Genomic DNA, 14,526 nt, shown 5'->3' on the forward strand with positions numbered 1-14,526 from the left:
CAGCCCGCCAACAAGCCCATAAAAACCCCTAGACTTAGAAACTCTGGTGGCAACCCTCTGGGTCCCCTCCTTTTTGGGAGAAGCGTGACCAAGAACCACCAGCACTGCACGGCACAGAAGGAAAAGATATCCTGCAACAATAGTAATGCAAACATTTCCTGTCCATAGCAATGCAAATGAGTCTTGTCCACAGAAATGCAAGTGGGTTTTGTGTGTTAGGAAATATGAATCTATAAATCAAATTCTTCCTTGAACCAGTCTGAACATCCTTACTTGTTCCCTCATTAATGAATGAGTTATGCAGAATCTTTGACACATGCTCATTTTATATTTGTATGAGGGCCAGAATTTTACCTTTTGAAACTTTAACAATTTTGGAGATTTTATTTATTTATTTGTCAGAGAGAGAGAGCACACACAAGCCAGGGAAGCTGCAGGAAGAGGGAGAAGCAGGCTCCCTGCTAAGCAAGGAGCCCGATGCGGGACTCGATCCCAGGACCCTGGGATCATGACCTGAGCCAAAGGCAGCCACTTAACGACTGAGCCACTCAAGCATCCCTGAAACTTTAACAATTTTGAAGGTTTCACCAACATCCTAATGGATTCACCTGACAAAACTGGGTAAATCATGTTGCTGAAGAACACCTCATGGGCTGCTTACTTAAGCCCAGGCATGTTTTGCTTTTGGCTCCCAGACTGAACAGTGAATATGCAAGTGGCAGTCGTACAACAATGGACTGACTCTTTCTCCAGGTTTCTTCTCTTTACTGATTTTTGTTTTTCTTTTTGTTTCCGATACATTTACAGCTGGTAAGTTTCTCACCATTGATGGCAACAACAATTAGGAATTTGGTTTTATATTCTGACCATTTGGTGATCTCATTAAGTTAATTAATGGTTTACATAGATATATTCTCTTTTGGATAGGAGAAGACAGAGAATCTGGTTGGTTTTTTGTTTGTTTGTTTGCCTTTTTGTCTATTTATGAACTCAGATCAGTCAAGATTTCCATGCCCAGTGGGAAGGAGAATGGCTCTTTGATACCTGATCTAGTGAGTTTTTGTGTTTCTGCATTCACTTCTGACCTGTGACTGAAGTGGTAGAACCAAAGCTGTACTCTCTGTGTGTCTGTGCGTCTGTCTTTACGGCTGTAATCCAGAAAGGTCTTCACATCCTGTGGAGTGTGAAATGTTTACTAAGTTTGGAGAGCTTTAATAAATTAGATGATTATATCTCTTAAAGGAGTTATGTTCTGATTGGCTTATTGAGATAAATACACACTTACATAAATCAAATATTTCTACACTTCCCAGAAAATAAAGAAATTAAATTTCCAATACTTTAGGGGTGGCTGGGTGGCTCAGTTGGTTAAGCGACTGACTCCTGATTTCTGTCCAGGTCATGATCTCAGGGTTGTGGGATCCAGCCCCACCAGGAGCTCCGTGCTCAGCATGGAGTCTGCTTGTCCTCTCCCTCTGCACCTCGCCCCCCACAAAAATAAATAAATAAATAGATAGATAGATAGATAGATAGATAAAATCTTAAAAAAAAAAAACCCTTCCAATATTTTAAATGTTTAAGATTGTATTTAAAATATCCTTTTCAAAAATTTCTAGCACTGAAAGAATCCAGGTTCAAATAATCAAAGCAAGCTTTTGGCAAATGATAGTCTTTTAAAGTTTGGTTAAAAAAACATGGCTGTCTTTTTTCAGTGTAAACCATAATACAAATGTGTATGTATTTTAATTCAGTTTGTTTCCTGAGAGAAAAATTAGTGTGAACTTCCTAAATTTATTCAAGTTTAATAATTAAATAACCTAACATTACTCTGACATAACGTTTTAGGAACTGGAAAAATATAAATTTATTCAACAAAACTGAATAATTATTCCACAAACTTTTTATATTAAGAGTAATTACGTAAAAACAAAGAGTAATTATGTTTCATAGTACATCAACTTAAAACTAATTGGTGTTCTGTAGGTAATTTAAAATTTTGTACTAATATTAAGTTGAACTAATTAATGGTAACCCTTGGATGTCTAGATATGTTCTAAGCATAATATTAAGTTTATATAGCTTTCTTATTTTCATATACTACAGAGAGGCTGTATTTCTGGGTTAGATAATAAACGTGCTCATTTTTGTCACTTATAAAAAGGTGTATAATGCCTTTGATGGTTGTAGAAAGCAGTGCTCTATAAAGTTAGGAGTTTTATTAGTCTCCTAGGATGCTTGAATATGACAGCTCTCAATTATTCACCTTCTCGTAGGTGGATGACAGGGACAGACACGCAGAGAGTAACTGTGCACTACTGCCAGTCCCTGCAGAGAACGCGAATCCAACACAACGAACGAAAGGAGGAAACCTGGTAGTAATTTAAGGAAGCATTTCTCTACCTGTCGAAATTCCCTAATCTAGCGCTAGTGGCCGCACTGTCCCTCCGCCCCGCCCCTTCCCGCCCTGATACCTTTTCCCGGCCAGCTTCAGTTTCCTCCGCACGGTGCCCCTCCTTTTTCCGGTCCCACACGTCATCATTCTCGCTTCCCGGTAACTAAGGCGATGAAAGGGACTTCCTACTAAGGTGAACGGAAGTTATGTTGGATCAGGGCGAATCCCTGAGGCGTGCAGGCTGCACCTAGGAAGCAATCCGGCAGACACTGGAGTTTTCTGAAAGACAAACGTCTAGAGGTGAACGTGGAGGAACTTAGGATCTGAGGAGTTTTGGTTTTGTGGACCAAGGCAGGACTGTCTTGCCCCATTCCAAGATGGCGGCGCGGCTTCACTGAAAGTCTTGCTTCCGCTCCTCCGCCGGAGAGGCCCTCTTTGATTGGCCAGCGGACGGCGCCGTGGAGTGACACACAGGGGCGCTGACCAGTCGGCTGAGAGCTGAGCTGGACCTGGCGGTGGGAGCCGGAGCGGGGCTGTAGCAGCTGTGGGTGCGGACAAGGCCAGGTGAACGGCTCCTGCCAGGTGAGTGGGAGAGCAGGTGATGGGGGGTCGAGGGCACGGACAAAAGTCTGTGTAAGGACCGAGTGGGTGCTCCTGGAACGAAGCCTTCTCTCGGCGGCTCGGCGGGCAGAGGAAGTGAGGGACTCAATGACCCAGGGGTCTGCTGAGAGTGACGCGTTCCTCGTCTTGCTGTGCGGCCGGCCGGCTTCTGGCTCGGGAACCCCCAGAATCTCGGGGTGCGGAAGGATTCAACTTTTTTTCAGTTAAGAAAACCGAAATGTGGGTGAAATGACTTCTGCTTCGTGGCAGCTGGAACTAGGACCCGGGTTTTCCGACTACCCTTCAACCATTAAACTTTGCTTAAACTTGGCTACTGTGTCCTGAAAAGTTATGCTTTGATGGGATGAGCGGTTCAGTTTTTCGTGTGTGTGTGTATGTGTGTCTTTTTTTCTTTTGGCAGATACTGCTACAAAATCTTTAAAGTTCTTTCATTCACTCATTTATTCAGCTATTAACCTCTTCAGAAAATCTTTGAGGATATGGTGTGAGCCGTAAATCGACCGCACTAGAAAAATGCACATTAACTCATGCACACAATTTTGCATACAATTTCAGAAGATTTTTTGACCCTCTGAAGTCCCCCGTTGGTTTTGTGCCCAGAGTTAAGAATCCGTGCTCTAAAAGAGGTGAGGGGAGGAGGCAGTGGGAAGAGCAGGTTTTAATATGTAACTGCCTGGGGACATTGGATGGAGCCAGTACCTTTTAATAATGAATTGTTTTGAATGGGGAAGTTATTTAATGAAACGTTTAGAGGCACTTCCTGAGAATTGTGATATTAGAACATGCTTTTATTCCCACCTGAGTTATCCCTTTGCCACTCAGGTAGCTGCAGAAGTGGGTCCTGTGTAAGGGTGCTTCAGTTTCCTGCCTTTGCTGGAAAGAACAAATACATGCTTTAGAGTTTCAGTTGGAGCAAACATTTGGAATTTTTGTGGTCTGGGTTGTGTGTAGTAAACTAATTGATTCATTTGCTTTTCTAGTCATATAAAAACCATTTCCTTAGTTCACATTATTTACAGTATGTATGGCACTTCTCATAATAACATAGAGACAGTTATTCAACACTGCATAAAGTGAGCACTAGAGGCTACTAATAATGTAGATTCTTTAATTTGCCTGTTTTTCCATTTTTCTTGAGGGGCTTGTTCCCTTGAGCCCTAGTGACTGAAATGTGTGTTAGCCTTAGCCTAGATTTTAGGATGTAAACAGGATGTATGAAACATTCAGTGGAGTTGGCACTGTGGGGGTTTGAAAAGCTTAGTCTAAACGGTTATTTTATTAACCAGAATCTTTTGAGGCATGAGCATAAGCAACCATGGTGAGGAGAGAAGTCCTGGTGAAAGATTCATTCAGCATGATAGCAAACCTATCGTTGTAATTTTGGTGATCCCAAGTAAAAATACTTTGGCTCAGAACTGGTGGTGGATTATGAATTGGATTCACACGTCAACATACAGTTTTTGTCTTCACAGTTAACAGAGAGGAGGGGAAAGGGCACAAAAATGAAATCACTTAGAATGTAAAATTTAATACGGTGTTTGCTTTAATAAAGCACAGAAGGAAGTGGATCAAGGGGGAACGTAGCTGGATGCTGAAACAGGGTTTGAGACTTACTCTTGGGCAAGGGGAATTAGAATTCCCTTCTCATAGATCACACAGAGTGATCTATGAGAAGGTTTACATTAGTATTCAGCTACTTGCAGCTTAAAAATGATCAAATAATGGTAAACTCCCCACACCTTTTATTTATTTCTTTAAGTGGTAAAGAGAGTTGAGAAAGGAACAATAGTCAAAGATAACTGTGAAGTTAATTGGCTTTTGGGGATCAAAGGGAAGGGAGATGTCATCCTACAGTGACTGGTTCTTCCGGACTAAGTGTTTAAAAAACATTGCGTTAGACGACTATCGACTATCTTCTTTTTTGAAGTTTAGTTGAGAATTTCACATAAAATTACAGCTTTATCTTCAGTTTCTTTTTAGACTATGGCAACATATCTGGAGTTCATTCAGCAGAATGAAGAACGGGATGGTGTGCGCTTTAGTTGGAACGTGTGGCCTTCCAGCCGTCTTGAGGCTACGAGAATGGTTGTTCCCCTGGCTTGTCTCCTTACTCCTTTGAAAGAACGTCCAGACCTGCCTCCTGTACAGTATGAACCTGTGCTTTGTAGCCGGACAACTTGCAAAGCCATTCTCAATCCACTTTGGTATGAATTCTTTTTAAAACTAGTGAAAAAGAAGAATACAGTAATTATGACTTTTATGTGGTTCCCATAAAAGTGATTCAATTTGGGCAGGTCATCAAATTTGAGTAGAGAAGTGCATGGTGAGATTCTTATGTGATAAATGCTTGTAAAGTCTTCCCGGCCTAATACTCCAGATAAAATTGGAACTTATGGGAATGAAGCGGAAGCAAAGGGAAATGATTTGAAATTCCCTTTTTTTCTTTTTTTTTGCTAATTTCAGTTTGCTTTTGGCTTAACTGTAGATTATATGGGTGCCTTTTAAAGCATTTTCCAAAAATGAAAAGCTTTAAACAGTTTTTTCATACTTACCTGGTATGGTGATGCTGTATGGCAGGAAGTGATACGCAGAAGAAATCACAACTCTTAATGATTGTTAAGTGTAATTTTTTGTACCTGAGATAGTGACCTATGATATTTCTCTTAAATGTGGGCATTATTTAAAATAATTTTTTAAAGAGGTGAAGAGTATCAGAAATACTCTTTAAAAGGTAATATTTTTATATGAGGGAACATTTTTTACTGCATTGCCCTTGCTATTACTTAATGTAACCATAAGTACAATGCTGCTGCTCTTCTTGTGAAGAGATAGCCATTGCTTGTTTTCTAAATGTAGAAAGGGGACAAAGAAGCAACTGAAGTGTATCTTTAACCAGTTCTAGGAAGTGTATCCACCCAGAAGCATGCCTCCCAACTTTTTCAAGTGAGCTAGGTGAGGTGAAAGTCAGCCAGGTTTTTCCTGTGCATGAAATGTGCTTTTAGTATTGAAATTTGGTAGTTTCACATATCTGAACAATAAAGATGTTAGAAAACTCACACAGATTATATTAAGATAATAGAGTAAAAGGGAAATAACCTATAATTTATATAAAATCATGAAATTTTAAATATTATCAAGGAAATTAGAAAAGAGGAAAAAAAGATTTACTAATTCTTCATGGCCGCTGTAGGAAGGAAATTTTTGGTGTATTTAACAGCCAGAACTCTTTAACTGCAGTGGGCATTTTGCATACCTCCATCCATTCATGCACACACACAGAAACATATCTATGTGATTTACTGAACTTGAGGATTACATTTGAATGCTTTCTACATTAAAAATGAAAATGGTACCTAGCTGCTATATTTATCTTTCTCACAGTCAGGTTGATTATCGAGCGAAACTTTGGGCCTGTAATTTCTGTTTCCAAAGAAATCAGGTATGTGAATTTTTTAAGTGTTTTTCTGTGTTTCATTTTGGTGGAACTATTCTAAAAAAAATAAAGTGAGGTTGAATTTGTGTCTGCCCTGACAGTCATCAGTTTCTGCTGAACTCAAGGTGATAGCTTTTGTTAAGCATATTTGAACATTTGTGATTTCTCTGTTGAATGGTGACCTCAGTTTCATTATGTGGGTTTTTATCATTTAGTGTAGAGGGCCATTGAATTCCCTTTTTTTATGTGCTCTGTTAGCAGTGAATATTTTACCATAAGAAAACAGATCTGTTGTCTAGGGGTGCCTGGGTGGCTCAGTCGTTAGGCATCTGCCTTCGGCTCAGGTCATGATCCCAGAGTCCTGGAATCGAGCCCCGCATTGGGCTCCCTGCTCCGCGGGAGGCCTGCTTCTCTCTCTCCCACTCCCCCTGCTGTGTTCCCTCTCTCGCTGTGTCTCTCTCTGTCAAATAGATAGATAAAATCTTTAAAAAAAACCCAAAAAACTAAAAAGCCCAGATATGTTGTCTATATTTCGTTTGACTTGTTTATTCTAATTAGATAGTGTACATTATTGAATTTTCATTTTTTGATCTTTGTAAATTTTAGGGTCCAAGTACCAGTGTTGAGCCTCTTTTGATTTAAAAATTTTAAAACTACTAAACTTAGAAGGAGCTCAAAAATGATGAGAGACACTTTTGTTTAAAATGAACTCTGCCTGTAATTCTAAAACTGGATTGTGGTGATCTTTGCACAACTCTGTACATTTACTAAAAATCATCAAATTATACATTTTAAATGTGAATTTTAAGGCATATAAAATACACCTCAATAAAGCTGTTAGAAAAAAATTAATTGTTCCCAACATAGTATACAGTGCTTTAGTAGATCTTTTTTTTTTTTAAGATTTTATTTATTTATTTGAGACAGAGAGAGCACACGAGCACAAGCGGGGAGGAGGGTCAGAGGGAGAGGGAGAAGCAGACACCCCGCTGAGCAGGAAGCCTGACAAGAGGCTTGATCCCAGGACCCTGAGACATGACCTGAGCCAAAGGCAGACCCTCAACCAACTGAGCCACCCAGGCACCCTCTAGTATAACTTAAGATATTAATAACATCATTTATTTATTCTTATATTTGATTATAATTACAATTAACAGTCTCATTCTCAGATATGTCACACGGTAAGTCCAGTGATGAATAGACCAGTCAATGTACCAAGTATAGGCCTGGAAAGTATAAGCAGATACCATTCAAAATTTACCTCCAGAAGAGATTTCAGAAATATATGCAAATCTTTTTTTTTTTTTTTTTTAATTTTATTAGAGAGAGCGAGAGGGCAGGAGCAGGGGGTGGGGTGGGAGGCAGAAGCAGACTCCCCACTGAGCAGGGAACCCAATGCAGGGCTCGATTCAGGGACTCCAGGATCATGACCTGAGCCAAAGGCTGACGTTTAACTGACTGAGCCGCCCAGGTGCCCCAGTATATGCAAATCTTAAAGACCTGTCTACACTCTATTACATTCAGAATTGAAGTCTGTGTCTAATATAAATTTTTTTTTAAGATCTTATTTTTAAGAAATCTCTACACCCAATGTGGGGCTTGAATTTAGAACCCCGAGACCAAGAGTCACATGCCCTCTTGACTGAGGCAGCTGGGTGCCCCTTAGTATAATTTATTGTGAAAATTCTAAGGCATCAAAAGACAATGTCAGCAGATCTAAAGGGCAGTCCACAGAATGGGCAAAAATATTTGCAAATCATAAATCTAATAAGGGATTAATATCAGGTCATTCAAGGGAGAAGATAATGGGGAGATGTTGTTTACAGGTTCAGAGTTTCAGTTTTGCAAGATGAAAAGAATTCTGGAGATGGATGGTGGTGATGGTTGTACATTATGAATATTTAAGACCACCAAACTGTACACTGAGCAAAGATTATTATGGTAAATTTATATGTATTTTACCACAATAAAAAAAATTGGGGAAAAATCAATCTATAAGCTATGAATTTCAGATGTTTGCAGAAAATTTTAAAGACAAAAGAAAATGCCTGTGATAATATGTTAAGCATAAAGAGCAGGTTGCAAAATGATATATACGAGATGAGCTCAGCTGTGCTTAAGTAGAAAAAGTCTGAAAGGAAATACGCCTACATGTTGACAGTAACTATCTCTAGTTGGTAGGAACATGAGGGTTTTTTTCTTCCTCTTTTATTTTATTTATTTATTTGAGAGATAGGCCGTGTGTGAGTGCAGGGGTGGGGGGGTGGGAGGGGCAGAAGCATGCTCCATGCAGAAGCAGGCAGCCTGACAACTTGGGACACGATCCCAGGACCAGGGGATCATGACCTGAGCTGAAGGCAGATGCTTAACCAAGTGAGCCACCCACGCACCCCCCTTTTTTTTTTTTTAAAGATTTTATTTATTTATTTGAGAGAGAGAGAATGAGAGAGAGCACATGAGAGGGGGGAGGGTCAGAGGGAGAAGCAGACTCCCTGCAGAGCAGGGAGCCCGATGCGGGACTCGATCCAGGGACTCCAGGATCATGACCTGAGCCGAAGGCAGTCGCTTAACCAACTGAGCCACCCAGGCGCCCTTTTTTTTTTTTTTTTTTTTTTAAAGTTTATTTTTTCAGCAATCTCTACACCCAGCATGGGGCTCGAGCTCACAACCCTGAGATCAAGAGTCACACGCTCTTCTGAATGAGCCAGCTATGCGCCCCTTTTCTTATTCCTTGTATTTTCTTGTACTTGCTGGTTTTTCTACAATATACATGCATTACTTTATTGATGACAGCTAAAATAATAAACCCAAATAAAAGTGTTAGACTTCCACGTAAACTATTGATGAAATAGCTAAAACCTGAGCCCTTAATTTGCGGGGCAGCACTTAAGAAGTGGTTTATAACAGTGCATTTTTTAATCATCTAGAAGTTACAACATGCCCTAATACATTAAAAAAAGTTACAATGGGATATAAATATAAGGCAGGGTTATTGATTTAAAATTTTGATATTTTGATATATATATTTATTTTTTTAATGCAGGCTCTGATTTAGGAGTTAGGATGAGAATTGAGTCTGTATTTCTTTTCTTTCTTTTTTTTTTTTAATATTTTATTTTTATGTAATCTCTATACCCAACATGGGGCTCGAACTCAACCCTGAGATCAAGAGTTGCATGTTCCACCAACTGAGCCATCCAGGTGCCCCAAAATTTTGATTTTTATATTTTAGTTACATGTTCTATATTTTACAGAATTAATACCTGGTCATTGCCTATTTTTTTTTTTTTTTAAGATTTTATTTATTTATTTGACAGAGAGAGAGACAGTGAGAGAGGAAACACAAGCAGGGGGAGTGGGAGAGGGAGAAGCAGGCTTCCCGCTGAGCAGGGAGCCCGATGTAGGACTCAATCCCAGGACCCTGGGATCATGACCTGAGCCGAAGGCAGACGCTTAACGACTGAGCCACCCAGGTGCCCTTTTGCCTATTTTTATAAATGGAAAATAGAAGGTATAACATAAATATCTTTCAGTCCTAATGAAAGATTGCTTTGTTTTCTTCCCTTCAGTTTCCTCCTGCTTACACAGGTATATCTGAGGTGAATCAGCCTGCTGAATTGATGCCCCAGTTTTCTACAATTGAGTACGTGATACAGGTAACTTCTTTGTTGTGCATTTAATGAGCAGTGTTAAATATTGAGTTTCTCTTGAAATTGTCTTTGTCTTCAGTGTCCCATCCATTCCTGGGCAATTTAAAGCTGCAAAGGCAGCAGGATCCTGAAGACTTGGTCCTGGTGCGTGTGCACTTACTGGCATTATTTGCAGTCTTGATAGGCGGCTAGAAAAGGGATCACTGGTTGAGTTCAGCATCTGTCCCCCACAGCCTTCTCCAGCTTTGTGATGGTACTCCATCTTGTAGTCAAGCTTAAAAACCTTAGGTTCATCCTTGACTTCTCTTTCTCGTGCATTCCATATCCAGTCCACTAGGAAATTCCATTGGGTCTATTTTCAGAATCTATCCACAGTCCAACCACTTCTTTCCCCCCACGGCTTTTGTCCTGGGCCAGCCAGCGCCTCTCATTTAAATTACTGGGCCATCTCTTAACCCTTCTCCATAATTTAACCTTTTCCCTCTTACATTTTATCCTTAACCCAGAAGCCGGAGTAACTCTTTAAAAACGTATCATGTTACTTCTGTGTTCAGAAACCTCCAATGGTGAAAATGGCTCTCTTTCACCCAGAGTAAGAGATAGTCTTCAAAGCCCTGCGTGGACTGGCCCGGTGTTATCACTTGGACCTCAACTTGTATTAGTGTTTCGTTCAGCCACATGGGCCTCATGACTTTACTTGGGCATGCCAGGAATGCTCTTGCCTGTGGGCCTTTCCTCTGGCTCTTCCTCAGGCTGGAATTCTCTTTCCCCTATGACTGTATTGCTCCCTCCCTCTCCTCTGGGTTTTTGCTTTCATATTACTTTCTTAATGAGGCTGCCCTGATCTCTTAAGTAATACTGGAACCTGCCCCCTACCTCTACTCCTGGCATCTCCTTATCTTCTCCATTCCAGAAAGTCAGCAACTTGAGGCAGGCAGGTATCTTTGTTCTTTTGGCTCACTGATGTATCTCAGGACCTGGGACAGTGACTGGCACATGGAAGGCATTCAAAAATGTAGAATAAATTGTTGGATACAAACAGTTTTTACATTTAATTTGTTTTAATGTAACCTGTCATTTAATGAGGTGAGTAGAAGTTAGATGTCCTTATTCCCTGTAGGTAATTATAGATGAAGACTTGTTATTTACATACCTGATTTACTTTTAAAAGAGCTGGTTTGGTCTATTTGTATACTGATCATCATGCTGTATTTCTTTGCATAAAGCGAGGTGCTCAGTCCCCTCTGATCTTCCTCTATGTGGTTGACACGTGTCTGGAAGAAGATGACCTTCAAGCACTCAAAGAATCCCTGCAAATGTCCCTGAGTCTCCTTCCTCCAGATGCTCTGGTGGGTTTGATCACATTTGGGAGGATGGTGCAGGTTCACGAACTCAGCTGTGAAGGAATTTCCAAAAGTTATGTCTTCCGAGGGACAAAGGATTTAACCGCGAAGCAAATACAGGTTTGTGCTTTGCTCATACCTAAGCAGGAGCAAGGAGATTTCTTAAACATGAGTTGGTCATTCACTCTAGTGTTATGGGAAATGAGTCTTTTTGGGTTTTTTAGGATATGCTGGGCCTCACCAAGCCTGCCATGCCCATGCAGCAAGCAAGACCTGGTCAACCACAGGAGCAGCCTTTTGTTTCAGGCAGGTGAGCTACCAACATAGAATGTTGCACACACAGTAGTGGGCATGCGGGCCAACCCACTGGAGTGAGGGAAGGAAAATGTTAGAACTTTTATTTTCTTATTTTTAGAGAAAAAAAGAAATGATTAAGCCTAAGAATGTTTAACGTTTCATGATCTATGTAACAATTTGGTATATATTTGAAGCTCATAACTAAGTTGCGGATGTACACATACATATGTATGCACACATTTGTGTGGTTAGATTTGCTGAGAATGTCTTTCCTGTTAGTATCGTACATCACAAATGTTTTGAGACCACCATATTCAAGCCTTCCCCTCCTCTTACATATGGCTGTTGTCCTTTTTGAGTCTGAAGTAAAACTAGGAAAACTGAAAGCTTCTGTGGGATGTTCTCAAGCAAACCTGGTCTCTCTTTAGAATGATGAAGGTGGGGGTGCTTGGGTGGCACAGTTGTTTCAGCATCTGACTCTTGATTTCAGCTCAGGTCATAATCTTAGGGTCGTGAGATTGAGCCCCAAGTTGGGCCCCATGTTCAGTGAGGAGTGTGCTGGATATTTCTCTCTCTCCCCCCGCCAACTCCCTCACTCCCCCTCTCCTTCTGCCCCTCCCTCCTGCTTTCTCTTCCTCTCTCTCTCCAAAATAAATACATCTTAAAAAAAAAAAAGAATGATGAAGGTGGTCCACGTACAGGAATTTTACATGGATTGAATTCACATTAGACCTGTCTTTAGGATTTCTCTGCTGCTTAAATTTAATCAAACTGATTTGTTCCTATTTAAATTCAGCTTTTTTTCCGTGCTATCTACATAAATTGCCATATGTTCAGCTTTAAATTATATTCTTGAATAAAATTGCTTTGAAGAAAAAAATTCCAAGTTTTTACTACTCTGAGTAATTATTTTGAAGAGCTGTAACTGTGTCACCTAGGGCTAAAGACCAGAGTACTTTATTAAACCAGGATTGATGTGTCCATTGAAAATCATGCAGATTTCTGCAGCCCATTCACAAGATTGACATGAACCTCACTGATCTCCTTGGGGAGCTGCAGAGGGACCCATGGCCCGTGACTCAGGGGAAGAGACCTTTGCGATCCACTGGTGTTGCTTTGTCCATTGCTGTTGGCCTGTTGGAGGTAACTCACAACTTACCGGGGTGCCTCAAACCATGCAAGTTTATTCCCACAAGTTGTATTTGCTAGTCTTGTTTGAAAATGAGTTGTGACCTAAATCAACTGACTGTGTTAATTTATCATAAAGCACTTCAGTTATTATTATTATCCACAATGAAGGAGCCCCATAATGTTTTGAAAATACCAGAAGTTTTCATGAGAAACACAAGGCCATTAGGGCAATGGCAAGTGCTCACAGTGAATTAATAAAGTCTATGAAGCCACCAGGTTGGAAGAACTAAGGCTGCTTCTCTGCATTGTCATCTGTGTTATTTCTTACTATCATCAGTATTCAGCAAGCTGAAGAGAACTGTATGGAATTTTTTTTAGGGAAACGGAAGCATACTCAGGGTGGGCTGTATGTTTCTAAAATGCTGCCATTTACTGTTCTAGGGTACTTTTCCAAACACGGGAGCCAGGATTATGTTGTTTACCGGGGGTCCCCCCACCCAAGGGCCTGGCATGGTGGTCGGAGATGAATTAAAGGTTCCTATTCGTTCCTGGCATGATATTGAGAAAGATAATGCACGTTTCATGAAAAAGGCAACCAAGGTAGGTGCTCCTGGACATAGGCTGTAATTCTGGTTACCCAGTGCTGGGTTTGGGCTGCTCTGGAGTGACAGCTACCTTGCTGAGGCCATGCTTTGTGGTCAGCAAATTGTTCTTGCTCAGGTGACCTTCCAGATCCCAGCTGCTGTTAAATTGGTGCCCCAGCTCTGAGTTCTTACTTAGAGTGGGTGGGCTTAAAACTGCTAAAAGTGTTTTGAGCAAGTTTATTGGGTGTTATAAAGAAAACTATCTCCATATTCTTTTTTAAAAAATTTTTTATTGTTATGTTAATCACCATATATTACATCATTAGTTTTTGATGTAGTGCTCCATGATTCATTGTTTGTGCATAACACCCAGTGCTCCATGCAGAACGTGCCCTCTTTAATACCCATCACCAGGCTAACCAATCCTCCCACCCCCTCCCCTCTAGAACCCTCAGTTTGTTTCTCAGAGTCCATCGTCTCTCATGGTTCGTCTCCCCTTCCGATTTCCCCCCTTCATTTTTCCCCTCCTGCTATCTTCTTCTTTTTTTTTTCCTTAACATATATTGCATTATTTGTTTCAGAGGTACTGATCTGTGATTCAACAGTCTTGCACAATTCACAGTGCTCACCATAGCACATACCCTCCCCAGTGTCCATCACCCAGCCACCCCATCCCTCCCACCCCACCCCCCACTCCAGCAACCCTCAGTTTGTTTCCTGTATCTCCATATTCTTATGTTTGGTTACATCCCTTTGGTATAGTGAGACATACCTCGTGAATAATATTGTTTCCTAAAGGTAATTTTTATCCATTCACAGCACTATGAAATGCTTGCTAACCGAACTGCTACAAATGGTCATTGCATTGATATTTATGCTTGTGCCCTTGATCAGACTGGACTTCTGGAGATGAAGTGTTGTGCAAATCTTACCGGGTATGTTGATAGCAAACACCTGGGAAAATGGAGCGTGTGTATTTTAAGGAAAGAGAAGTGAGTGATGGAAGCATAGGAATGTGCAAGGCTGATTTAGATAAGTTTTCAGAAGGCTCCAGGCTGTCGTGTCTGTAGCAGGG

The 14,526-nt window shown here is 40.7% G+C and overlaps 1 protein-coding gene across 2 annotated transcripts in view; it reads left to right on the plus strand.

Annotated features, from left to right (window-relative positions):
* The first annotated feature begins 2,871 nt into the window (after window positions 1-2,871).
* The window catches only part of SEC23B (SEC23 homolog B, COPII coat complex component), a 36,858-nt gene continuing 25,203 nt past the window's right edge, over window positions 2,872-14,526 (plus strand). Inside the window, exons 1-9 of one of the 2 annotated variants that reach the window (XM_032419644.1) lie at window positions 2,872-2,974; window positions 4,994-5,217; window positions 6,395-6,452; window positions 10,016-10,102; window positions 11,323-11,559; window positions 11,664-11,749; window positions 12,735-12,879; window positions 13,309-13,467; window positions 14,271-14,386. In XM_032419644.1, coding sequence (XP_032275535.1) covers window positions 4,997-5,217; window positions 6,395-6,452; window positions 10,016-10,102; window positions 11,323-11,559; window positions 11,664-11,749; window positions 12,735-12,879; window positions 13,309-13,467; window positions 14,271-14,386 — 1,109 coding nt within the window. In that variant the 5' untranslated portion in view covers window positions 2,872-2,974; window positions 4,994-4,996. Of the gene's footprint in view, window positions 2,975-4,982; window positions 5,218-6,394; window positions 6,453-10,015; window positions 10,103-11,322; window positions 11,560-11,663; window positions 11,750-12,734; window positions 12,880-13,308; window positions 13,468-14,270; window positions 14,387-14,526 lie in introns of both variants that reach the window. The other variant, XM_032419645.1, reaches the window with a different exon arrangement.

Source organism: Phoca vitulina, unplaced genomic scaffold (genome assembly GCF_004348235.1).
Source record: "Phoca vitulina isolate PV1807 unplaced genomic scaffold, GSC_HSeal_1.0 scaffold22, whole genome shotgun sequence".
NCBI lineage: Eukaryota > Metazoa > Chordata > Mammalia > Carnivora > Phocidae > Phoca > Phoca vitulina.